This window comes from Nipponia nippon, unplaced genomic scaffold (genome assembly GCF_047370975.1).
Source record: "Nipponia nippon isolate SJK-2023a ecotype South Korea unplaced genomic scaffold, ASM4737097v1 scaffold_7, whole genome shotgun sequence".
Classification (NCBI taxonomy): Eukaryota; Metazoa; Chordata; class Aves; order Pelecaniformes; family Threskiornithidae; genus Nipponia; species Nipponia nippon.
In genome coordinates this window covers 39,633,304-39,660,605 of record NW_028262391.1, presented here as the reverse complement: position 1 = coordinate 39,660,605, position 27,302 = coordinate 39,633,304, and the positions used below count along the sequence as shown (strand labels likewise).

The 27,302-nt window shown below is 41.2% G+C and overlaps 1 protein-coding gene across 1 annotated transcript; it reads right to left on the bottom strand.

Annotated features, from left to right (window-relative positions):
- Positions 1-1,553: 1,553 nt before the first annotated feature.
- Positions 1,554-20,698, bottom strand: SHCBP1 (SHC binding and spindle associated 1). Its single transcript, XM_087739562.1, has 13 exons — positions 20,569-20,698; positions 18,151-18,321; positions 17,425-17,540; positions 16,378-16,586; positions 15,188-15,280; positions 12,373-12,606; positions 12,104-12,272; positions 10,702-10,822; positions 7,529-7,660; positions 6,464-6,582; positions 5,619-5,705; positions 5,132-5,273; positions 1,554-4,520 (listed from the first exon to the last, which is right to left on the bottom strand). Exons 1-13 carry the CDS (start codon positions 20,696-20,698, stop codon positions 4,198-4,200), a joined length of 2,046 nt encoding a protein of 681 aa, XP_087595688.1. The 3' UTR covers positions 1,554-4,197.
- Positions 20,699-27,302: the final 6,604 nt, after the last annotated feature.

Below are 27,302 nucleotides of genomic sequence, written 5' to 3'. Positions count from 1 at the left end.
GCACACTGATGGATTACAGGGAAAAGGGAGTGATTTCAGACTTGGCTTCGCACCCCCCCAGCTCATGATGAGGGGTTTCCTCCTCCTGTAACTCCACAAGCTCCAGGGACAGCACTGCCTCATCTCGGGGAGGAGGGGGCCGCCTCTGCTTCATCAGTGGCTCGTTGTCCCACAAAGGCAGGAAGATGTAAAATTAAAAGATTAACACTGTTGAAGAACAATGATGTACTTTCCTGACTTGCTAGGGGATGCCTTAGCAAACAGCCTAGCTGCTATACAAGGCCGTTGCTTGTCAGGACAGCACTTCAGACATGCTTCCCTGCTCCCTGGCACCAGGGCCTTCACCTTCTTGCCTGACTACAAGCATCCACGTGTAATCTAGCCATTGAGGCAAAAGCTTGCTCACCACAGAAGCCTAGCCCAGCAGCCGGGCACACCAGCAGGTCCCCGGGGCTTCTAAGGCAGCGCCAGGTGGGGTCACAGCCACAGCACAACCCAGCGCACCTACGCAAGGTGTCAAGAGCATCACGACAGGAGGCGAAAGGCACGGCTAAACCCGTCTCCGCGGGCTTCTCGGGTAACGTGCGACAGCCCTGTGTCTACGTGTACTGCAGCGGTATCATCCCATCTGGGAGGTGTAGGAGTGGGGCATGGAGCCACTGTATGCCATTCCCAGAGAAAAATCACAGGAAAGTCTAGTGCTATAGCAAAGAACATTTTCAATTGCTCTACTACTATGAAGTAGTCTAGGTCGTCTTCCTCCACTGATGCAAATTCAGAGTTCCCTTACACCAATAAAGTTCAGCCCAATATAAAAGAATTTGTGCTGTAGCAGCTCTACGGTTTAACATAGCTAATAAATGTTTTATGAAAAAAAAAAAGCGGGTGGTGAGCTAAAAGTTATGACAAAGCTCACAGCACTTTAGCTTTACTTCCCATGTGTTTTTTCATGAAAATATAAGTGAATTTTTGAAATATTGTTTAAAGTTGAGATATTATTATCTCAAGCCAGTTATTAATTTCTCTGTCTAATTATTCATTTACTGAGTTTTAAACCAGAAGCTCCAACTCAACTGATTTGCTTCAAAAGCTGTTTCATATGCTCTAGGCTCACAGCTACAGCTGTAAAGTCTTTTGCCTAGGATGTATCATTTCTATTAACCTAGATGAAGACATGTAAACATCAATGCTTAGTTACCAGAATCTGCATGGTCTAGGAGTCCTTTGGGAAAAGTGGATTCAGAAAACAGGAACATAGATCCAGTTTTCTGTCAGAAAGGTGAAATGAATACAATCTGCCATGCATTACTGTCCAGGGTTCAGGTATGATAAGCAGGGGCAAGACATGCTGCATGCAGCTTATTCCTCCTGGAAATATTTGTATGGCAGTAATTTATCTACTCAGTAAAGACAAGAAGGGACAGGGAAAAGCTTAAAGACAAAGCTCAAGGTTGCCAAGCTTTGAGAAAGAAATAAATAGTGGAAAGGCCAGACAAACAATAAAATGAGTCCAGGACCAACTAGGTAAGCCATGGGGTAAACTTCATTGCACATTTAATAAGCATAAAATATAGTAAGTCCAAGAACAACAGGCTAGATACATAGGGAGAAAGTTATTTTGCAGCTGCTTAAACAGCTTTAGTTTTCTTGAAACTAAATGTTTTCACCAGCTTTTCTTTGACAGCTATGCAAGAAAGCATTCTGGAAATAGTTTCTTCTTTAGGAGGCAGGGAACTTTCACAGAGAGGAGAGCAGATCATTAGTCATTGCTATAACATCAAATACCCTTAAGAAAAAATTAAGAAATTTAAGAAAATTTTAAAATATAAGAAAAAATTAAAATTTAAGAAAAATATTTACAGATGAGAAACTGAATTTGTAATTTCAAACATATAATCCACTAACAAAATGCATCGTTCTGAGTTGAGTGTACAAACCTTTTGTTAGTCAACAGTTCTTTCCCTTTATATTTACATATTTCTCCTTCTGCACTTCAAAGGGGAATTAAAGCTGCAAAATAAAGACACTTACATTTATCAGTGACATAAGTGACTTTAAGGACAAAACTCTGAGAGCAGAAGGCTCCATTCAAAGCTTAGTCCCTTGAGGCTCAAGTGTCATCAAGAATTTAACCACCGTTTTAGAATACCATTCCTGCACAAAGGAAATGGCTGGAGTTGTACTAGCAGCCTCATTTTTTCACATTTTGCTCCTTGACCTACTGACAACCTGCACAATAGAATCACCGTTGGCATCTGGCACAGGAACAGGCAAAACTGTGCTGGTATTCAAAGCAAAAGAGTTACATTTTTATTGGTATCTTCATAAATGTAAAGCTGAGTTTTAAAAAAGGGAGACAAGAGGCTGTCAAGAGATAAGCCAGCCTTAAAATGAAGTGCAAGAGAAAGAAATGCTACCTACACATCATGAAGGCAGCTCACTCAGAATTACCGTTTTGAAAAGATGAGAGGAAAGAACCACAAAATTCGTTTTTAGCCCGAGTGCTTTAATAAGCATTACACTCAGGAAATAAAGGCATAACATCAAAGCGTGAAACATGGCATGTGACCTGATGAATAGCTTAAGATACTAAACTACTGCCAGTCTTGGCATTAGGCTTTCATTTGACTCAAGTATTTCTTTATAGTCACTAAGTGGCAAACATCTATGGGTTTGTGCATGCTGAGATACTGCAATGGCATTTACGTTCATCAAAACGCAAAGGTTAGTCCTGAAGTCAAGTGTCCTGAGCAGAGCAACAGCAGTGGGCCAGGAAAGCTGCAAGGAATTGTGGGTCACATAATGGAAGAAAAATGCCTGTAAATGACACCTTTCTCTTTTCCTTCCTACCAGCTGCTCACACTAAAACAAATCAGGTACTGAAGTGAATGTTGATTGTCATCTCAGTTTAAGAATGGCTAGAGTGAAAAATTTGGAGCAGTCTATTCACATCCACTTCTAGGCAACGCATTCATTTCTAGTGAAGGCATACGCCTGCTAAGCTACTTTCAGAAATTATTTCAAAGTCAACTCGCTGGCAACGTGCTTTTTCCTTCTTAAACGCCATATTTGATTCTGTTTCATAGGGTGTCCTGAATCACTTAGGAGTTAGTATTTCCCTGCATACAGTTCACACACCAGTTCAAACACTGACCTACAACTCTTGAAGACAGTACAGAAGTCTGAAGAAGGCATCTGGATTTGTAATTAAAAAAATCAGAGAGGCACTGAGAAGAAAGAGTCCTCAATCAGGCAGTCCTCCCAATTTTTCCCTCAAGTGAAAACTAATAATGTGCAACCCTGAGCCACTGAAGTGCCCTTGTTTTACTGAATGTTCCACAGCTGTGGGCTGATAAGATTGCAGTGGAAAGTAATTTTTTTACATTTCCATTCATTTCCAAAACCTCAGCTGCTACAAGTGGCATACAGTTTTAAAAATTTTAGAATAATGCACTGAGAGGTACCATATGAATACCACTAATAGACAGAGAGAGACATCTATTTTGATTTCTCTTTATTCAGATTACTGGAGTTTAGTTAGATGCTGTCCTCCCTAAGCACAAGCACTGGTAGCTGTTGAAAGTAAACAGCTGGGCACAGAAAGACACAGAACACTGAATGATGCCACCCTTCCAAATGCTAAGTTTTCTAGAAAATCCTTCAGGTACGAAACATGGCAGCCAACCACTACACTCCTAAGGATGAGCATTTCACTAACTTCTGTTCAATGTAAAAAAATTTAAAAAGTATGTCAACCTTTTACAGGAGTCAGCTGCAGACTAATGACACTTAAAAACACAGAGGAAGATGTATCACTAATTGCTGCACATTTGTTGTCCACTCTTTCGTCGTGAACCCTATCTATATTTTCTTTCTTTGAAGATTCTTTTTTACAATGAGAAGTTAAATAAATACGCTAAAAAAAATTCATCAGAGCGCTAGCAAAGCAGCAGCACGTAGATTAGCAGAATACATGCACAGTTTCCATGCTAGAGTTCTGTTTCCTACCGTGTTACCCATACTTGCAGCAAGGAAGCAAAGTTTCCACGTGCAATATATATATATACTATTAATAAATATTTGTCACATTTTAGTAACATTATGGAAAGCTAATGGAACAGGTTAACTCCTTGGAAAGCAGCAGTGAAAATAGCTTGTGCAAATCTCTTATTGCAATGCCATTAGGAGGCAGGACTGTCAGAAAAGAAAGGTACCAAAACTTCCTTTCCCGTTCCATTTGAACTGATTGCCCACAATAGAAACAAACATTTCCTGTGACATTAAGTTGTCATCAGCTTCTGTAATTCCCAGTTCACTCAGTCTTTTCTTGTGCATCTGGCTTTTTTTTGCAGAAGTAGCCCCGAGTTCATTTGCAATTTCATCATTGCCTTCAGTTTGTTCAGAAATCTCAGCTCGCTCATAAAGCTCCAACTCATCAGTTACACATTCAGGTAGTTCTTCTTGCCTGAAGCCCTCTGCACAGGCTGTCCCATCACCTGACTGGGTAGGCTGTGTATTCCCTAAGTCAGGAAACAATAAGAATGTCATCAACACGCAAAACAGTCAAATCGTTTAAAACTCCTGGAATTAAATTTTCTTCAGGCTTAATATTTTCACCCCATCCCACTCACTTTTTGGATAACTACTTAGTGCCAGCCACGTATTCCACATACAGTGTAAGATGCTTAAGGAAAGGGTTCTTCTTGAGATGACTTGAAGTTGACAAGTGATAGTGATATTAGAGAAAATTACAGCGGGTTTACACATTGCACTTTGTGACAGTTCTTCTTGAATAAGACATAATATGAGAAATACAGTTGTCACATTTTATTTACTGCAGAGAAAAAAATTCTGTGCTGGGATCACATCTCAGCTCTAATGCACGAAAGAAAAAATAAGCAGAGAATTATCATGAACCAGAAGAGCTGTAAGAGAAGCCGTATCTGCTTTCTTGCCAGTCGCACTCTTATTTCTGTATGACCCAAGGAGGCCATCAGTCTCCTTAGCAGGGAGCACAGATCAGGTATGTAAGGACTTTACAGTGGAAGTGCACACGCACCATGAAGCACAGACATTCACAGTATTTCTTTGCAGCAAGTTTTAGGAGTTTCTTCTGGGAAGAGAAAAATACCTTTTGTTCTCTCTGCTGAAGCATCCTTTACATCAGAGGGCATTGTTGGTCTCACCAGGACCACACCATATCCTTCATTATTATGGATCATATTATTAACCATGGTTATCTTGGGGATGTCATAATGTTCATCTAAAAAGTTCTACAGCAAAGAAATGGAAATCCAACATGTTACATCCAGCTAAAGGGATGCAAAGTATTCCAGTTTTAGGTAGAATCAGTTCTATGTATCGGCTAGAATTTTATTATTATTTGCCTGTGCATGTGACATTGCAAAAGGCATTTTCTTTCTGGCAGATAAGAAATAAAACAAGTATATTGCTTTGGTGGACCAACCCAAAGCAGACAAGTACCATCCTCATATGTGACATATAAGAGTTCCACCATAAGGCAGCAAGGCTATAAGCCAACCTAAACGCAAATTATTGGCATTAATTCTAGCACCTATAAGGTTTCGAAAGACAAGTACATTCTGCCTTGAACTGACCTTTATAAGTATTCCCTCCTTGCAGTGGTGTATGCCGTTGTCTAACAAGGTGCACGTACTACCTGGATATATTTCCACACCAGCACCCTACAAGATAAAATTGATGGCAGTTCACAAATAGTTCGGGCACATTCCCAATTTAACTTGACAACTCCATTGCGGATCTTTGTGTTCATCTACCAGTTTGCGCAATGCAAAATTGTGTTACCACTCCAGCTTCACAGCTTTGTTAACCAACTTAATCAGCAATACCCAAGGTTGAGGCCCCATGGATAATATTATTGTCATCAGTCCATAAAAGCTCTGGTAAAGAGTAACTGCAGAGTGTTGCATTACTTTCTTGTTCTTTAGTCATCCACCTCAACACTCAAAGCCCCATCATTCTTCAAAATGTCCTAATCAGAGTTCAATTCTGTGTTTATCATCTTTCTGTAAGAATCAACGGACAAGGAGTCCAAAAAGGGCATTTCATTTGCAGAACGAATGCAAGGTTTAATGAGAAAATTATTTATGGGCAGAGAAAACAGAAAATCACTTTAACAGTATTGTAGGACATGAATCAGTCCAGCAATGAAGCAACAATTGTTTCACAGATGTCCCCTGTTACTACATCGTTTTCATATCATCACACACAAATCAGCATGAGACACTTCACTGGATACTAGTGGAGGCTACAAGACCCCTGGGACCAATCTCTTAAACTCTAACATATGGCTGTCCAAAATGAATTTGTCAAGGTTCTCTCAAGAGTGACAGAAGTCACCCCATTATTGACTGCATTATTTCCACGCAGAAACCTTTCTTTTAATTTAGGAAATAAGCCAGAGTTAAGAATTTGTTTGTACCTTGGCACCATACAGATCTGAGTTTTTCATTAATAGCTCAGCTGATGTTCGTATTGTTATGCCTGTAGTTTCACACTGTAACACACAATTCTCCAGGGTGGTTTTCCCATGATGGACATCTACATACACAGAAAACAAATACTGTTAAATGAACCAGTCATGCAAGGGCAAACCCCTCCTGCAGACAGATGGACCTGTAGCACTTTTGCAGTGTGATAAAATTACTGTTTTAATTTTATCCACTTCAGGTTAATTTTACTGATCTGCTCATGCATGGTTTGAACACATGCTATTTTTCTAGTATAAACAGGAACACTGCTGCAAGGGAGCGCTAGTCAAAGATTTGTCTTAGAGGGTTTTTGGCTTTTTTTTTTTTTTTTGAAAGTGACAGCAACTATTCTTTTCATTACATTCCTAAGACAGTTTTGAACACAGGTGTTAATAAACTTTTTAACATGTTTAAAACCAAATGTTTGTTGAGGCTAAGTATTAATTAGCACCTTCTGCAAAGACAGAAGGCCATGGCCAATAAACTTATTCGATACAATTTAGGATTATTTGAGCCTCCGTTTGAACGTGCTGTCAGCAAAGCTGTACACTACTTCAGCAGCCCATGCCATTCCTCAGGGAGAGCTGGCTGGGTTCAACTACAGCTGAATAGTGCCATGGGGTTTCTTTTGTGGAAAGAGGAATTATCTCCTTTTCCAGGTAGCCTGGAAGGTAGGCTACCTTTTCCAGGTAGCCTAGGAAGCCTGGTAGGCTGTGCAACAGTCAGAGTCAGGTTGCCTTAACAGCAGAATAATGATCAAGTCAAACGATCTCATCCAAATATAAGAATAAAACGCAAGAACCACAATAGGTTGAAAGTAAAAAGAGTAGAAGTTATTTTGATGTCCACATTATAAGCAAGTTTAAAAAAAGGGGAAGCCTTGATATGTATACCTGTAGGGCTCCTCTCTACAACATTTTGTTGAAACTAGTAAACTCTAACACTGGGTCCCAGCTTTCATTCTAACAGTAAATTATGAAAGATTCACAAAAAGCTCAAGACACTTTTATACTTACTTAAAATCCCCTCCACAGCATCATGTTGCACTAACTTCAAGCTGGAGATCCTTATATTGGCTCCTGTACAGTCAACAAAGTTGTCTCCTTTCCCTCGTTTTTCTATCACGATATCATCTGGTAGGCCGTAGCCTTAAAGCAGAGGTGAAAGGCACAGGTTTGATGAATAACTGGTAACAGGCAGGTGCTCAGTACATAACAGACATTTAAATTAAATATGAAGGTTTAAAACTTGAGGTCTAGTATCTTGAATAGGATTTTCCACCCAGTGGCCAGGCTACACCTTACATCCCTACCATACCAAGATACAGCCACTCAAAACCAAACTCAGAAGTTACCTTACTTGAATGGCACACAATAAAATGCGAAGTTATTTTAGACAGTCGAACAAAAGGGTAACTGAGCTCACATTTACCAAGGCCAAAGTTCTCACTCCCGAAAGTTACAACAGAGCAGGGATATGCAGTAACCAAGAACACACGGGCAACTGCAGTCTGCTTTGAAAGTACAGAAGTTCACTAGAGCAGGCAGAGGTTCCCAAGATCATGAGGGGAAAAAGCAGTCACCACCACAACACAAGGAAGCAAGTGCAAAGGACTTCATGTTGTTAGTAAGCTTCACTCAGCTTCCCTATTTAAATGAAACTTGGGTCAAAATTTAATGTTCCTGTGTTACGTGGGCTTCCAGATTAATTCAGATTAAAAAGAAACTTTCACAAGCATATGCCAACATTGATTTACTAAGCCATCCACAGTTGTCAGCATTCAACCACTTACAGGGAAATTTATGAGCATGTAAAGCTTTTATTGCTTGTCACTGACAAGAATCATGATAAGGAAAGCAATAATGCAACGTCTATTAAAGCAGCATGAGTCCTATCATTTTCTGAAAGCACGCACGAACTCAGATAAGAAGTGCCTGAGCAAGATGCTAGCTTTTAACCAAGTACATAAATAAATACTGTAATGTGCAAGTAGAAAGGTTAAAAAAAGGAAAAAACCTTTGAACAAGTGTTGGCAGAAAGTTTTAAAGACAGCAGATTTAATGCAAAGTTAAGTGATTGATACTTCAACACACTAGACTATCTAGAAGTCTTTTCCCACTGCTACTGATTTATGGTCACCCCTGGGGAGGAGGTGGCATGGTTTACTTCCAGTACATAAAAAAAGAGACCACCACAGGACAACAAGCGGCAGACCTAGTTTAACTTCACACCACTAGAGAAAGATGTTATTATGCAAGGCAAAGAGTTTTAGGAATAACTGTCCTACAGACTACCTGCAGTTTTTCTAACCATGCTTTTAGCTTGCTTTACACTTCACCTCCGAAGCAGCAGCTCTAGCAGTAAGAAGGAAGCCCGTGACAAGACAGGGGATAGAGAAGGAAAGAGTCCTGTGCTGTCCAGTGGTGTTCGATGCACAGCATGGTCACGGCTGTACGCCCTGCCTGTAAGCGAAGTGACTCCACAGGAGCTAAAGGCAATTGTCATCCAGTAACACTGAGCACAGATACTAGATGGGCTGATGCTACAGGTTCTGACCCAGCTTGAGCAACTACTGTACAAGCAGGAGGCAAGTTCTTAGGTGCCTTTGCTACACATTTTTATCAAGTGTAAAAGTTATCCTTACCACGATTTCCTGCAGCTGCTACTGCTTTAACCTTATTTAGTCTTTATTTATCCCTGACTTACTAATCCTCATACTTTCAACCTTAGTACTTACTTGCACAGTGGCTGGAAAAAAAGTAAAAGCTCTACTAAGCAAAGTGACATTATATGTTTGATGAGTCACCCCTTCATCCCAAGAAAGCCACCAAAACAGCCAGTTGCTCAGATTAGTGCCAGCAAATTTTTTCTTGATGCTCCTACTTCAAACGTTTTTGGCTGCTACTATTGCTATAAAAACTTCTCTAACAGGAGTCCTTATAAGAAGATTAAATACCCTGACACGCACTCATTATTCAGAGAGTGGTTTGTACTAAAGATACATATTTATATGCCTTGCTCCTTAAAATAGAGCAGCTCATCCTTTAATGGGTGTGCTATTGCACCATTTGTATTACTGTTTCCTCAAAGCTAGAAAAGCAATACGTACCACCCCACACAATTTTAGAACAATGTCATTCTTGCGGATAAATAAAGCACTTTAAGGTCCTTTATCCTGCAGGTGCATTGTCTAGCAGCATGCACATCTCTATAAATCAAACATTCACAAGAGAAGGGTGAGAAAGAAAATGACACTCATAAAACAAGGGTGGCAAGAAAAATAAAGTCCAGAACAGCAGGAAATTAAACTCCCAGCCTTCTTCCCATTAAGAAGTTTTGACAAGATAAAAATGCAGCTAAATAAGTATCTGAACAGCTGCACAAGCCCCAGTGATATACAGACTATTACACTGCAACAGAGTATGCATGCCTAAAGCAGAGGGATTACACTGAGAAATCAAGAATTGTGAGGAAGAGAGAGTAAAATGTCCTAGACAAGGCAGAAGTATTTCAAACACAAATATTTTGCAAGAAAAATGGAATCACATATGCTGTGCCTGTTTCTACAGAATAAATACACGTTACATCAACAGCTCCCTCCTCTACCCATGCACTTCACATAATGCAGATTCACATTGGTAGCCCACACACACATTGCATACCTGCAATAAGTGCCATAAACTAAATTCTAATAGCACTTGGCTCTTTCCCCTCTGTATTTACCAGTGCTGTACTGGCAGTGAGTCTCAGAATATACCTCTGAAGCAGATTAGGACATGCAAAGAAGAGCAAGGACATCTCTCAAGTACTCTTAAGTTACTGGCTCTAAAAACTGAAGCCTCTCAGAATCACTTTTGTGCTTCCTAGATTAAAAAAAATTAAGTTCCTCATGTTTCTGTTGAATCCTGTCTATTATCTACATAATCAGGATTTATCCAAACAAATAGTTAGGAGGAAATGAAAAATTAATCAACAGAATTTGCAGTTTATTTGCAGAAGTAACTATGGCTAATGAAACAGCTTACTCCATCCTGCATTAGACATGGCTCTACAAGCAGAATAGGAACCCTTTGAAGAAAAAAGCAAATGCTCCCACCAAACTTCACAAAAAGTAAATCCTTATGCAGAGCTAGTTTAATACATTCAGTTTACTTTGTTTTAAGGCCCTTTATGCTAGCAAACCTTCTACCTTCTAGTTCAACTGAATCGGCAATGCAGAACACGCCGTCTACAACATAATGACCAGGACAGATGATGACTGTGTCTCCTTCGTAACAGGCATTTACAGCTGCCAGTGGATCACTGTGAAACTGTAAAAGACAAACAATATAATCAGCTCCTGAAGAATGCTATAAAAATGGATGCATTTATGCCCTCTAAAGCTTGCTTTTCAATTAAATGTTGCTGCTTTTGCTTAAAAGAAACCCTTTTTAATGGCACCAATAATACACAATTTCTACTTTGAATTCAAGAATCATAGCACTCTCTGGACAAAAACAGCCTTAAAACATTCCTTTGATGTTTGTGTCATGTCCATTCCCCCACGAGAAAAGTGGGACAGAGACACAGATTGAAGAGCATATGCACCAGAAAGCAAACCTCAATATGGCCTTGGTTCCAGGCCAACATTTGAATTGTGCCTCAAGTGACTTGCCATGTATTACTGAAGAAATAGATGACAGAAGGTAAAGAAAATAAAAAACACAAACAACTCGGCAACTAGATTTGAGCTGGTCTGAACACTGACGCAACCCTTCGCTCCTGGTGCAAGTCACCCCAAAATAGAGTTCAGATATTACAGTGGCAAATATGGGGTCCACATGGTCCTTTTTCTTGCCCAAAGAGTGCAGGCTGATATCCTTCACAAATATTACTGAGGGATTCTGTATTGAAGGATAACAAATAGTACAGAAAAATTGCACATTTATTGCTTCCCAGCAAATTCCAGGGTAAGCATAGTGAGAGCATTTTTCGATTGCCAAGTCAGAAAATCTGATTTATAGCCCAAAAGTTGATCCAGGACGTTCCCTGTGGCTCCATTTTGGCCATCTGTAATTCAGGAATTTGATCAGAATACAGCAAGCAATTCCATTTGGGCCCAAGGAGTCCAGACTGTTCTTAACTGCTGAAGTGGTAAGTCCTGTCTGAATTCACTAAAACTAAACATAACTGCTTTAAGATAAATGTATCTTCTACACAGAACCAAAGCAACAGAATGACATTTCTTTCTTCAAACTCTAGATCATTATCAGTAGCATCAAAAGACACAGGTATTTCAAAACTACATATAAGTATTATGCCTTACCATGTTTCATTGTAGAATTATTACAGAAGGTTTATCTCATTATTTTCTACACACAGGAAGGGAACTGCTTGTATACAGTACTCAGCAGACACAAATGAATTAGAATAATTATTTGTTTCATCCAGTCGTACCATTTATTGTTTAAATTACAGTGCTTTTTTGAACTGACAAAAAAATAACACTGTGCAAATGTAGTATCTTGCAGATGATAAATTAACTTATTCTTCCACATTGTTTCTTGAGGAGAAAAAAGTATTAGCAGACAGACAATTCCTGTTTACTGTACCTGTATTTCTAGTTCTTCACCACAAGATTCAGGGCAAAGTTTGTCCCTTATCAATGACTGCAGCAGACTTGCCATCATGGTTGAGGATACAACATGCGTGATCTTGGTACCCGTTGGTCTCAGTCCTTTAGCTTGGAGACCACTGTATTTTTGGTAACCAAACACATACCTAAACCAAGAGCAACAAAGCCATCAGTTCTTTCTTCAGTAAAGATGTCCATGTATAGTTTCCCATATGGCCCTCCTCCTTGCACAAACCCACCAAGTACCTCAGCAGAGGATTCTCAATTAGTTTTAGCTTTTGTTTTAAGTGCTCTATTTTCTCATACAATTTTAGTCCTTCCACCATGGAGACATTTTCTACTTCTGAGTCCGAATCACTGCTTGATATGCTGTTCCTCACATTTAAAAACTTCCTGTAAAGCTCTTCACATTGAGACAACAAGTTCTGGTAATCAGCTACAAGCCCAGAAGGCACACGGTGTTCAAGGATGTCATAATGCCTGCAATTCAGAGCAAGGGGTCAGTATATTTTGCATTTACAATTTTGAAAAATCAAATACAAACCTGGAGAGAACCTGAGGAGTTCTGCATCAGTACTCTAGTCAAGATTCTCCACAGTCTATATCAACACTGCTCAATTTTTTTTGCAAGCAGCAAAACCAAAAATCTGAACAGACACAAACATATTACTTTCTAAATAGTTGCCCATCCACCTTGAAAGACTATACAAAATTATGAGAAACTCACTCTACAACAAAGGCATAAGCACAGCTATAAAAACCGGTAGGTAATTAGACATAAAAATTAGTATATTTTTAAGCATTTATTAGAAAACTGAGAAAATCATATCTGAAATAGAAGAAAAATCCTATAATGTGAAGTCTTTATTAGCAACAATCTAAACAACTACCTGGACCAAAACACAGAATGAATAAGAAAGGCATTATCAGCACCAGATGAAGATGTGAAGGCACTGCATAATAAGTTTTGCACTATCCCAAGAGTATCCTCTGCAAATGAAACTGCAGGCCAGAAAATGCCAGCCCAAAGTTGCACTGCCAAAGTCGGAAAGATGAGGACATCTGCCAGCTAGACGGTGCCAAGAACTCCAGGGCCAATCATGCAGGACCAATCATGGTCACTACAAAAAAGCTGGACAGCAATTAACGATACAAATAAAACAAGATTTAATTATCTCACAACATTTTTGTAGGGAACCAACTGAACACAGTATAAATAGCTCTATTCAAGAGGCTACATGAAATAAGGACAAAGATGTTCCCTCAACTTTCAGAGGTTCTTTAAAGGGTGCACTTAAAGCATGCTGCAAAGAGCAGGAAAATTTATAGTCAGAGCAGTCAACATCTATAGAGTTCCAATAAACAGGGTGTACAGAAACACAAAAAGCCTCACAAAATTTTGGCAATGGGGTTATCAGAGGCAACAGAGTAAGTCAATGCAGCACGATTAGCAGCAGAAGAATTTATAGCAATATAGAAATATAAAATATTTGAAGGAAACTGAATGTTGTACATAATATGGTCCTGAAATGCATCCTCTACATTTTAGAGCTGGTCACTATGAAAGTGCATAAAACTGTCTTGCTTTTTCAAGCTTTAGTTAAACAGTTCATACAGCTTTACCTGCCTCAGAAGACTAGTACAACCTAACATGCAGTGTAAAGGTACTCTCTGTTCTCATTAGAACAGCGCACACCAGAGACCTGAAAAGTTTAAAGCATCATGTGTTTCCATGCATTGAAGATTATTGTTATTTTGATCTGACACATCAGTGTCAGATCACAACACAGGATAGCACCAACATCAGTGTAGCTTGGAGGACAGGCTTTGTATCAAGTGTGGTATGGGAGAATAAGAAAGGATAACATTTACTTTTCTGCTTGAAGACATTGTTTAAGCATTTTGGATTCTCGCTAAAATGGCTGTAAGGCCACACACAGTGTTAAAAAAATAATAAAAACATTATCCCGTGGCACATCATTGCATTTTGGTGTCATTCCATGCAAAGTCTCCATAAGGCTCCAAAAACTCAACAGAATAGCCATTTGCTGGAGCATGCAAGCATAAACACTTCAGAAACACATACAATTTCCATATATAACATTTCCTCCTAATTTGTATGATCTCAGCAAAATACAGGCATATCAGAGTCCTCTAATGTCACATTGTGTCCTGTTTAAAAGAGAGGCCTGCAGCCACCTTTACAATGTAGGTAATTATACTAATTTCCTTTGTAAAGCACACGCTATATGCTATATTCTAGCACATGTAATGCCATATTCTAAATAGCATTTCAGGGTAGGTTATAAATATTCACTGATGTAGTTCCCCAGCATCATAGCAGTATCAAACCTGGATCTGAATGACACACAAACTTCTGGATACTCATGACACTAAGTTATAAGTAAAGAAAAGGAACTGAAAGATAACTCTCATGAAAGACTTAAGAAAAAGATAGTGCATCAAATTTCAGGGGAAAACCTACAGTAAAAATCACTTTTCAATTATTTGTTCCAGGTATGTTTTATATGGTGTGCTTTGGTTAGTTAGCACCCTCAAAAACATACCCAGATTGTGTCCTTGTGCACTGCTTCAGTTCCATAGGGCAGGACAGCATTAAAAACCCACCTTCAGAAAACCTAATCCCGACTAATCCCGCTAGGGAAAGAAACACACACGTTCCTCCTTCAGCATGACCAATTTACAAGTTTTTGTTTACATTCAGTTCCATTCTGGTTCTTATTCTATGCCCAGAGGTATCAGAGCATCCCACACTAGCTTTAATTAGGATTACAATTCATACGCCTGCAACTTGAAGGAGGCTATAGCTGGGTTTGGAGCGCCATCTGATGGAAGGTCAAGGACTACAGGGAAAAACTGAGGGTTCAGAAATCAAGTGGCAACCTCAGTTGCACGCTCTTTCCATACAATATTTTGATCATCAGACAGTGAATGCCGTTAGAACAAACTTGCTTTGATTTATTAGTGAACAGGGTTTTTTTTAAAAATCTAGTTGTGTGTCACTATTCTACCCTAATAATGTCAAAGGTGTTGCACTTACAGTCTCAGTCGAGGCTCAACACATCGCACAAAGTAATCAAATTCATCCTCCTCCTCCTCATCCCAGGTCCTCCAGATGCACTGATAGAAGAACCTTTTGAAGCAAAGTAAGCATTTAATCACACAAAGGAGGCCACGTTTACCTGAGCAGAGACAACAGCACTGGAAACAAATGTAACCAATTTGAGAATTCATCTCAAAGCATCACCTCTCTCCAGTTCCATGTTACTGTCCTGTAAACTATTTAGTATACACAGAAGTTATCTTTCTTGTCTGTTGTTTACCTGCATAAAGAGTTTTATTGTGTGTATCTAAGTTCAAAATTCCTAATAGCCTGAGTCCCACTTTCCTCAAAAGAGAGTGAACAGCTAAAAACTAGATTTGAAAACAAGACTTACACTCTTAAGATCCTGAGGCTTTTTGGTTGTTTGGTTTTGGGCAGGCATCCTTCAGCTAAGCTTTCTTTTTGACAATGAGTTTGTCACCTCCATCATTCAAGCTTAGATCTCTGCTACTGAGTAATTCCCAACAGAATGTGTCTCTTCTCCCCTTTTCCTCCCACACCCACCACTTCTGAAACAGCCCACTTTCTAGACAGGTCATTCCTCCTATTTTAGGTTTTTCATCCAGTTCTACTGCCTATTTGTAGACAGCTTTCAAACAGCATGTAGTACATGAAAGTAAGGGAGATGGAACAGAGACAGAGAGATGACAAAGGAAAAGAAAATAGAAGGAGTAAGATGTGAACAGACACCTGAAGAATAAAAAGCAAATTTAGGGGAGGAGGCAAAATACAGAAAAAAGAAGAACGGGACAAAAAAAAAGGAAACATCCACCAAAATGTTATAGAAGAGAAAGGAACACTGCGCTAGAGACAGCAAGGTGATACAGCCCAAGGAAATCTGGGGTGGAGAAGAGGGGGAAAGCAACACAAATTTTTTTTTGTCCCCTTTTGACAGAGAAAGCAGACTGACAATAAGCTGCAGCTAACCTTGTGATTGTGTGATTACCTGTAGCTGCAGAGGACACCACAGATTTTCTTTGTAAGCAGTCTGCTCATAGTACCAGTCATCAGATTTACTTTGGAAAGCTTGGCTTGTGGAGCTGCCAGCATGACCACAAGAACTCAGGGCACCTCCCATTGGAGTATATTTGTTCAAGACAAAAATTAAGCCTTGAGCATTTTCCTACCTGACATGCTCTACGGCTAGTGCTGTCTGGTCAAACTCTCCTGACTCATCATACACAACCCACAGCTCCTGCAGTGGTATCTGACGCTCCTTCAGCTCCAACAGTTCCTGCATGCACTCCAAGGTAAAGGTGCTATCCCGTGACTCGCACAAGAAAGGGTCGCTGAGTTGCACAACTGCTTTCAGAGCTGCGTATTCCACATCAACAACCTGTTGGAATGAATAGCTCTTAAGATTTCTCAGACCTTAGGTACAGCTGAGGAAGGCTAACATGACGCGCGTAAGTCAGCAGGCCATACTGCAAGTGCCAGTTGACCCACACAAACCAATGCACGTTGCATAGTACAGTGAAGGCAATCTATTCAGCTGAAGTGATAACCCCAGAATTAAGCTTCTCATAACCACACACCTAGAGCCTTTTCCACATTCAAAACTTCATTCAAATCCCTCAATACTCATACAAGACCAGGAAGCTGCTTCCCTATTCTGTTTTTTTGTTTTGTTAAAAAAAAAAGTTGAGGGGGTACAAAGTTTTGCCCTCTTCAAACATGTAATGGAACTGCAAGTTTGAACATCCAAGGTTTGCACGAAGATGTATGACTTGGACATTGAGAGACCTAGAAAAGGAGTATCCCAAACCAGGAATCCTCAGTGGGTCTATGACAGGAGTATGAAATGCGGAAGAGCTACTGTTAGTACCAACGTTAAAAGGAAGAATTTTACTGATAAAAAAATGACAAAAGATCAGAGCCCGATATTTGAAAAGACTGCATTACAAGAGCCAGCTCTGGACCAAGTACTTATTCCCTCTGTGCCCACAGAGTTCTACCTCATGGCTCACTCGCACTGACTTGGTGTTCCCCCTTCCAGTTTCAAGCAAGGAGGCCTTTGAAAAAATTCCGATTGCTCTAGCCATCACGGGCAATTAGATATGAAAACATTACTATTTTCTACCAGCTCATAAACTTCATAGATAAATGATCTGTCTGTTACAGAGGTAAATGATGTTAGTTGGAGACAAATGCCTGAGCAACTGCATTCCATTTACCTCAACAAGGACCTCAAACACATTAGTGCGCCAGACTGCCTGCCATCCAGATGGTTCAAGGACCTTCTCCAGGTACTCAGCTGTGAATTCTTTCACCTCAGAAGCTTTGCAGTCAGCTAAAAAGACATTGAAGACAGTACATTTATGCAAGGAAAGAAAGAAAAGTCCTCCAGATCATTGGAAAATTAAAGTCAACACAGTTGAAATGTTCCTCTACCCCATCTAAAGTTGAACTTCATTGTGTTTTGCTCATGATAACCATAAGCATTTTTGCTGTCTCCCTCAGTACTGAGAGAGCTGGAGAGTCACCCGTTTTGTGCTTCTCTGGAAGAAGAGATCCAGTACTCAACCTTCCAGGTACTGAAGGTTTCAGTGTCAGTGGTATTAAACAGCTAACCTGTGCCTTATCTTAAACAATCTCACTACACACAAAAAAGTTCTAGTAAGGTCAGTTAAAACAAGGCACAGATTCCAGTATTAGCACCTTTTCCTTTCAATCATTCAGATTTTATTTACTTATACTAAAACCATTGTCTCCTGGTCCACCAGCTAGAGCAGCCGAGGTTATAGCATAAGCGATGGCAGTACACTACATCTTTTCTAGTCCCTGTTATTAAGAGCATCTCACAGTTTAATAAGGAATTGACTCCATTTAAACTGGATCATTTAAACAGTCACTACAAGAAACCTGACTCCGTGTTATTTTTCTACTAAGAAATTACTTACCCAAGATGTAATCCTGGTAAGCTTTAAATCGCTCGTAAAACAAAAGATGATCTGTGTGAAAAATATCTGGAAAAAGCACATTCCCATCTGGCACAGTCCTTCCTAAAGCAGTCCCTGGTTTGTCACGACTGCCATAATCACTACAGGAATCATCACCTTCCTGGAACAGATCTGGGGAGAGGAGTGGGAACAAAGCAAACCCCACAAACTGTCAGTTCAATGCAATCATCACTCCCTCCTCTATTCCCAAAGAGTTCCTGTTCAGCCCAAGATCTATCGTGAACCTGTTTTCTACAACACATCTTAAATTGTCCTTGGTGAAGAGACTATCTTACTTGGTTACTTGCTCTCTTTTTCAGACTATTTACCCTGTCCCAAAAGAAGATCTCCCTATTTGTTGCCACCTGCCCTGAGCTGCTAATTTACTTTGTTCTATATGTAAGATCTACAATCCTTTAGCCAATACATTACCATTCATGTACACATTATGCCTTGTTAGTACACTGCCCTTATCACCAGATGTGATATCAAGCAATAATCCAAATGATTTTGGGGCATGTATAAAACGAGCTGATCCCACACACAACTGATCCAAAATAATGCACAGGATTACTGTGATCAAAGAGCAAAATATAAGACACATAATAAAACTGCAGATACTAGTCTCAGCTAAAGATGTGTTTTCATAGTTGCCCTTTCCTTCTCTTAAATCTTTTCCTGTTCTTCAGTACAAGTATTCTTTTTGTCTTTTAACAAACTAACAAATACAAAAGTCTCCACACCTGATGTCTCCATGGAAATTCCAAGCAACATATTTAGACAGAAGGGAGACAGTGTTGTAACTTTTAGCCCACTTAAATGGCCATTGGCTGAATCTCTGCTTTGAAGGGCTCGATGCAATGATAGCACCCCTTTAGTAGTCTCCAAAAAAGTGTCTCTACTTGTGTTCTCATTACAAACTCAGTGAACTCAGTTGCTGTTGGTCTCACAGTATCGCTCAGGCCTGGTCATCCATAAGTTCAGAAAATATTGGAGAGATGACTGTAGTAAACCAAGGGTGATGATGTTTCAGGGTTGGGGTTTTTTTTTGTTAATCTAACAGCTCAAGACACCCTCTTTAAAAATCCATAGGCCTCTACATTTTCATTAGACTACGGTCTGACCTTTACTATATACCTAAAAAAGAAAAAAAAAAAATCACATTTTATTTCTAACACATCCCTTACATTTCAGGATGTGTTATGAAAGCTAGCAGTTTTGAGCTTAAATTTGTTAAAGTTCTTACATATCTGGGGCCAAACTCAATCAACAAAACAAAAATCAGAACCAGTGTATAAGCCAATTGCCAGTGCTTAGACAATATAACTTTTCTTCGTAGCAGAACCACTGTAATAACATGTAAAGAAGGGAAATGAAAAGGCGATTTTAATCATCAAGTATGATTTATGAAATATTTTTAAAGATTCCTGTAGAACTGTATCAGTGTTACATGTACACTGTAAATAAGAATTTTTTTCCCCACACACCCATCATCGAATCCAGCAACTGCGACAGCAGGACTCTGTACAAGCCACACTATGAACTCCAGAGCACAGCATACGTTCCAGAACAAGCTGTTTAATTTAGCTTGCTCTTTGTTTACAAACTGCAAGCCTATAACCACATACCAGTAATGACCTGGCACTACGCAAAGATACTCAATAGATACTAAAAGCACCCAATATTGTGCTATTAAGGCAGAGGGCAGGGGGGTCACTTCCAGGAAAGCGTTTTTTGCCTCTGTCAGTGTTTCAAACACGTACATGTTCCTGGACACTGATTTAAACGCCTGTGGTATGCACCTGAGACACACACCATAAGTTCATAATCAAAAGAAAAAAAAAGTATTTCACGTTACTGTGTTTATTTCCAAAGCCATCCCTGTGTGATCCCTCGCAGGGCACCATTCCCAGCCCGGTCCCACCCCGCGCACCAGCAGGCTTACGAGCCGGGGAGCGCGGAGCCACTGCCGGGGGACGGCCCTGGGCGCCGCAGCCTCCGCACCGGCGCCGGCAGCGGTCGGGCCGGACACAGGAGACACCTTCCCCGCGAGGGCGGCCAAGCAGCAGCACAGGCTGCCCGGGGAGGCCGTGCGCTCTCTGTCGGCGGAGGTACTCGAGCCCCGGCCGGAGCAGCTCTGAGCAGCCCGGTCTGATCTCGCAGCCCCTCGCCCCGCTGCAGCCGCAGCCTCCACCGTCGGCTTCCGCAGCTGCAGAGCCGCCCCGGGCAAACCGCGCGTCCCCGCCTGCGCTGCCCTAACGCGGGGCGGGCGGCGCCAGCGGCCCTCCGGCGGCTCGCCTCTCCCTCTCCGAGCGGCGGCGGAAGCGGGGCGCGCCCGGCCGTAGGCGGCCCCGCGCCTTCGGGACAGGGAGCCCCTACCTGGCTTCGCCTCCTCGGCGCGCTCCTGTAGGCCAGCGCTGCTCACGGCCGGCAGCGCGGCCTGGCCTCCCCCCTGCGGCGCCGGCGCCGCCGCCGCCGCCGCGCTCTCCGGCAGCCCCGGCTCGGCCATGCTGCCCGCGCGCCTCCGCCCGCCGAAATTTCAAACTTCCCGGCAGCTAACGCTCCGCCACGTCACCGCCAGCGGCCGCCCTGATTGGCTAGCGGCAGCCACGGCCCGCTCCGGCCGCAACGGGAGGGCGGGCCGCGCCGGGGCTGGGCCGCGGTGCCGCCGCATCTGCCGGGGTGGGCTGGTGCGGCAGCGCCCGCGGGCCCGTCCCCGATGGTCGGGTGCGGGGCTGCGGCGCTGCCCCGCCGGCTGTTGCCCTTACCCGCAGTTGTGCCCGGCGGCGGGGATGACTGTGACCGGTACGCTCGCGTTTTCCATAGGGCTGGCCGGGCTTCCTCTGGAGCAGGGTGGCAGCCGGAGAGGTCGGAAACGGAAAAGAATGCTTAAAAACTTGCACCTGTCAGTCATAACCCACCCGATGCATTGGGTCCGTCCTTACTAGACGAGACAGGAGCGCCGGCAGGACGGGCAGCGCCCCTTCAAAACGGGGGCTCGCTCCCGGAGGCGTTTCTGGCCCTAGAGGGGTGCTGCCGCCGCGCCCGGGGGAGCGTCGGTCAGGCGCGGCCGCAGAAATGTAAACAAACCCCACAGTCTCCTGCCCCGCGCCAGAAAAACAAAACGGAATTCACTGAACGACTTCTTCACCTCGCTCCAGGAAGACACGCTTCGCTTTTAGCTCTGACCAGTTGCTACAGAGAAGGCACCTGATCAAAATTTAAAGCACGGTTTTTTCCCCTCCGAATTTCTCAGTGCTTTCGATTTTGTGTCTCATCCATCTTCACATTACCATCTCCCATTTCTGTCTTGCCATCTCTTCACGATCTGTTTCACAACCCAGCTTTTCTCTTCAAGCCACTGTTCGTGTTTTGAGCTCTGTTACCACAAGTGCCAATAAGGATTAAAGTCAAAATGATGTAAGTAAGGTTGAGCTAAGCAGTTGGAAGACGTTATTAGACGTTATTAGATGTTATTAGAGCAGATATTTAGCGAAGACGAGGTGAGTGCGGGTCATTACAGGATCTGGGGACAGACAGGAACTAAAGGAAGAAAAAAAAATTCAAGATGCTTCAGGAAGAGTAAGCAACCCTCTGTGCAACATAGTTCAAAAGAAACAGGATCAGTGTCCTGTGACAGAAGACAGCCACGCAGATTTGGGGTAGGACACATCGGTTCACGTAACGTTCCTCTGCCAACGCTGAGGCCAGGTGTGTGGGATTGCCGCTGTAGGCCAGGCTTCAGAGAGCTGCTCCTGGCAATTCAGTCATGTCAGATCAATACCACACAAAAACTGGTTTTGACCTGTATTAGCACCACAGGTTGTTGGTGTTATCAACACCTTTAACAAGTGTAACGGTACACAGTAGAAATTTTAAATCGGGAAGGATTCATGTCTCCTCCAAACAATGGCTATTTTTAAACGGTTTTTGAAACAATTGCTTCAAAACATAAATGGCCACGAGGGGGCTGCCTTAGATTTCTAACATGGTTAACCAGCTACCAGCTTAGAGTTTCTTCGTGTTTCCTTTCCAAATATTAATTGTTGTTGCAGCAGCAGCGCAATGCCTACAGCAGTTTACACATTCAGAGTAAACCAACAGCCCTTATTCATCCCGACATGACACGAGTCTGCGTTGCCGTAGCTCCACTGAAATCAACCCTTGCCCAACATAACCCCAGAAGAAAAGAGAGTATCTTAGTCGCCAAGACTTTTCTGCAGTATGCTGTCAGAATTTAACCATTAGACTGGGCATGCATGTTTAACCATACTCATGTAGTTTTCATGTATCATAATTAGTTACAAAATTACACTACAACATCTAAATCTCCCCCAAAAGCTTACTTTTTGGGGAAGGTCAGCCTTCAAAGCAGAGTGTGTTTGTAAATGAAGTGTCTATAAATTAATAAGTTTTACGTAATTAAGAATTGGGAGTTTGTCTCTACTAAACCTGCAATACCATTGAACATGGTATTATATTTAAAATGGGATCCCCCATATTTAAAGAGTAAAGCGACACAGTTATTCACATAAATTCTTTGCTATAAATCCACGGCATTGAGATTCTGCAGCAGGCAGGCAGCACACATTTGTTATGTTCCCACAGAAGAATGTCTCTGATATGAAGGAAACTTCACTGAATGAATAAGGGTGTTGAATCCAACCTCAGCAACAGATACTAGCAAAATTGTATTCAGGCTGTACACTGAGTCAGAAGGAGTAGAGTAACAGTCAAAAAGAGGAAAAAAAGAGTGAGTCATCCAACAGAGAGGAAAGATAATGGAGGAACAGCAATATGAACTTTCACAATAGGAACGGGAAGGAAGAGACTATTTGGAAAGAAAAGTACTGGAAAAGGGATATTCCACCAAGAAGAAGAAGGTCATCTTTCGGCACTTAGGTCTCAGTTACCCTGGTGGGATGTTCCTTGTGTTGTACTTTTTTCAACACCTAGAATGAAAAGAGACTAACAGCATGAAAGGACAGAAATAGCAAACATAACAGGAGAAAAAACCCTAGAAAGGCCAAATAAAAGGGAGCAAAAGCGGAATGCCAAAGATAGCCTGGAAGATACACGAGAAGCCTGTCAGTCTCAGAAAAAAATCAGGTAATGTTTTTGTCACTACAGGAGCACATGAACAAGCTTTTTTCCTGAACACAGGAGCTAAGTAAAGTATTCAATAAAAAGCATGAGGTGGATACAAAAGGAAAGAAAAGGGGTAGCAAGTGAAGAACAAGCAAAAAACCTCATTCTATTATGTATTTTAGATATCTGCTGTTAAATGTCCACTATTACATATTTATGTATATAACCTTAGGCCCACAGTCTTGCCTATACACATAACTTCATGCATAGCGTAACTGTATAACCATAGTAACTATATAACTGTAAAGTTATGGGTATGTAAGTTCCCATATTATTTGAATGTTTAGATGATTTTTTCTCTAGATAGATACAATGAATTCAGGAACTCATCAGGGCTCACAATGGGAAGGTCAGTTCTTTCACGCCTAGGTGAAACACTGACACAACATTGCGAACAGGACAATCCACTTACCCCTATTTGTTCACTTCTGAGCATAGCTGGGGGCAGAATGTGTTCTACTATATAAGACACTTCCACCGTGTTCAGTTAATTATCCCTGATCCTTGCAACAGAGCTGTTTTACTTCAAAGAAACACAGTCCTGGCAGGGATTGCTGCTGCAGGCAACTAAGTCATGGACTGATCAAGCTCCATTGTGTTCAAAAAACTCTACCGCAGTTGGTTTCTTTCCCCTGGAAATAGAAACTCCGTCCTCTTATTGTTGGAAACGTTCCACTTTCCAGCTTGAATGTGCATGCACAATGCAGATCATCCGTTATTTTCTTGAGCTTAAACAGTTCTTTTTCTTCCTACAGTGTTTATCCACCCAATTTATTCTTGAGCATGAATTAGCACTTTCCTGAACCTCTTTTGGTAAGTCACAATATCTCTCTCCTTTTGCACAGCAGGCTCTCCTTTCCCCTCATGTCACTAGTTGCCCTTCTTTGCACTTTTCTCCAAGCTTACTTTTTTCTTGAGTCAGAGTGACCAGGTCTGTGTGAAGTGCAGAGGGCTGGCAAGACTTTACATGGAACATTAACGCTCCTGAGTTTGAAAGGAGGAGGAAAAAGTGGTTGCCCTCACACCCTGTACTCGGCTCTCACACTTTTGAATGAAAACTCATTGCTATTGCTCCTGTCAATGAGATGTGTGCACTTCAGTCACCTAGATGCTTCTAAAACCCCTTACCTTATCTTAAATCCCAAATATATTTGCTCAGCTGCCTTTTCCTTGAAATTTTAAAACAGTGAGGAGTGCTAGTATGCAGAACTCTGACTTTTGAAATCTGCAATAGACCTTCACTCAAAAACATGACATGGCAAATACAGTTTGTAAATCACAGAAGGCCATTAATTGCTTTACAGAAATTAATGCAAGTGCAGCTACATAAACCTAAGGAAATGCAGAGAGGAACTAGCGTCTTAGTACTAAAAGATAATTTTCTTTTGGTATTTCACTAGTTTTAACTGAAGGAACCCAATGGTAAAACAGATCCCACGTGTGGGATTTGGCCAGTCTGGGTGTCCTGACGACACGCAGATCCCAAGCAGTCAAATTACAGTAGCTCTAATGCAGGTGCCACATAGGCATCGATAAGACTGTGTTGGCTCAAAGCCTGGTGGTAACCCACACCCCTGGCTAAGAGAAGCAGCAAGCCAGAAGGGCTGCTGAAGCTGACGTATGTGAGTCAGCCTGCAACCTCTTGTGGAGCAGGACTGATGTGCAATGGAAAATTATTGCCGTGTAAAATTATGCTGAGCTGTTGCTTCAGCTCTCCACAGTGCCAGTCTGATGGCTGCCAGGTATTAAAGACAAGAGCATGCAGTTCACAGGGTCAGGACATCCCTTCCTTTTATAGGTGGGCTTATGAAGAAAGAACACCCATCTACAGAAATATATGTAGGATAACAAACTTACTTGGTTACTCTGGACCAGAGCTTCATTATGTGCCATTGATTGCACTGGAGCAATGTCTGTTCATGCCAACTGAAAACTTGATTCCAACGTTAAAAACCTGAATAAAAATAGCGGAGTGTTTTACCCAGTGTACCTCTCCAAAGAAAAAATATCTTAATTCTAATTGGCTGCTGGAAGATAAAGCCCTTGATATTAGTTCTCTTTTGTGGACATACATATATCTCAGTTGAGAGCGCAGGCTATTTCTGCTTTAAGATGTCTTAAATAATATCTTGTCATGTCTCATTACAAGGCAACCTTAAAACACAAATAGAATCAAAAGATAAAATTATCTTATTACATGTAATGAAAAAAATTGTTAATATAAGGCTTGCAAATTGGAAAATGCCTATCAAATGTGTGGAATAAGCAGTTGAGACAAGCCAGCAGAGATGTGATAGTGACGGGAAAGAAACAACAAATATACAGAAAAGACAAAAAAACTCTAAAAAGAGACTGCTACATAAGACAGTAAAAAAAAATTGTGTGCTTTTCCTCGTCTTGACACAAATTATCTTTGTTGCCATGGCAATCACTTTAGTCTCTCTAGGCCTCCATTTGCCCACTATAAAATGCAGATAATATTTTTCACTGAATATGTTTCATTAATTCATGTGCAAACCACTTTTATGTCTGAGGATCAATGGTGTCATGGGCTGTAGATTGCTATTAATTAGTTGGGTTATTAGCTATAACTGATGTTCTTTGACAGGTATTTCATCAGACTTTAGACTTCCTTTTATAGCTGTATAAACTTAAACCATTGTAAACCTAAATAAATTGAATGCAGCCAGAAAAGCAATTAAACTTTTGAAAACCTGTATAGTTTCATTCCCTCAAACAGCCAAATCCAGTTATTTTTTATGAACTATTTTCGAGCTTCACATATGACTTCTCATCCAAATGTCTACATTTATCAAAGATGGAGCCATATCACTGAGATCAAGATATCTGACTTCCAGAAGTCGGAAAAATTAGAGCTGGAAATCATCAGTTTGTATCGCTGCTTCTCTCTTCATTAAGAGAGGATGCTTTCTTAAGTGGTTTCTCTAGTGTGATTTGAGTAGTTTTCAGAATCTTCTCGATATTGGCTTCTTCAGGAAGATACTGGGTGGCCTTAGAATTGGTCTAACAGCCACCTTATATTTTAAAATCCCAGTCACAACATTGCTTATTTGGATTTTCCTGTTCATAGACCCTTCTTTCCTTGCAATTCACCTTAACAGCTTCCAAGATTCTTATTGTTTTGCCTGCTGAGCACTGAGTTTTTCTTAACCACAAACATGCCTGGTATTGCCAACTCCTGAATTTTCAGAAATGCAAGTTTCAGCTGACTGACCTTGCAAACTGAACCACTGCTCCTCTTATCAAAGAGTTGGTAAAACAGATTTTAGCCTTTTTGCTCATTGAAGAGGATACTGCAGTTCTGTTTTCACTCACCCCTCCACATGTTTTTATGTTCCACTGAAGAACAGGCAAGGTGCTTCAGTAGGAGTAGAACTGGGTCCAACTATGGACTGATTTAATTTAGATGAGGTTTTGGGGGGTTGGGGTTTTTCTTCATTATTTCACATATATTGAGCCCTATCTGCCTCTCAGCTGTGCTTTCATCTCAGGGAACATTCAATCTAGATATTGACTTAGAGGAGGAATCTACATAATAATGGAAAATTCAAGTTTATGCAGATTACTTGACTAAGACTCATCTACAACAGAGGTGCTATTGATCATGCTCCCTTCGTATTGGGAAGGCCCCTTCTCCGGATACTCAGATCTCTGGAGGAAGGTCTGAAAAGAGCCAAGAAGCAGGTCCTTTTTTAGATGTTTCAAAGTTGTCAAGAGCCCCAGAAGAATAGACCGAGCCTTACATAAGGTGTTCCTCAACTGACTGCAGAGATACAACAGGAACACAGCCCATAACAAAATGTTTTCTTTCTTTGGAGACGAACAACAGGCAGGCAGATTTTCCAACAAATGTTAAAATTGAAATTGAGTGTTGATGGGAATAGAGACAGACTTTGGGCAAAAATGGAAATTGTAAACAGGCTTCAGCTTTATGACTAACACGG

Bases quoted from the DNA above. Each gene is read 5' to 3' on its own strand.
- SHCBP1 (XM_087739562.1), bottom strand. From the start codon at position 20,698: ATGGCCGAGCCGGGGCTGCCGGAGAGCGCGGCGGCGGCGGCGGCGCCG. The intron at 5,274-5,618 runs GTCAGTTCAAGG...TCTTTGCTGTAG, and splicing joins AGGAGGGAATACTTATAAAG to AACTTTTTAGATGAACATTA. The intron at 4,521-5,131 runs GTATTTTTCTCT...TTCCTGACTTAG, and splicing joins TTCAGCAGAGAGAACAAAAG to GGAATACACAGCCTACCCAG.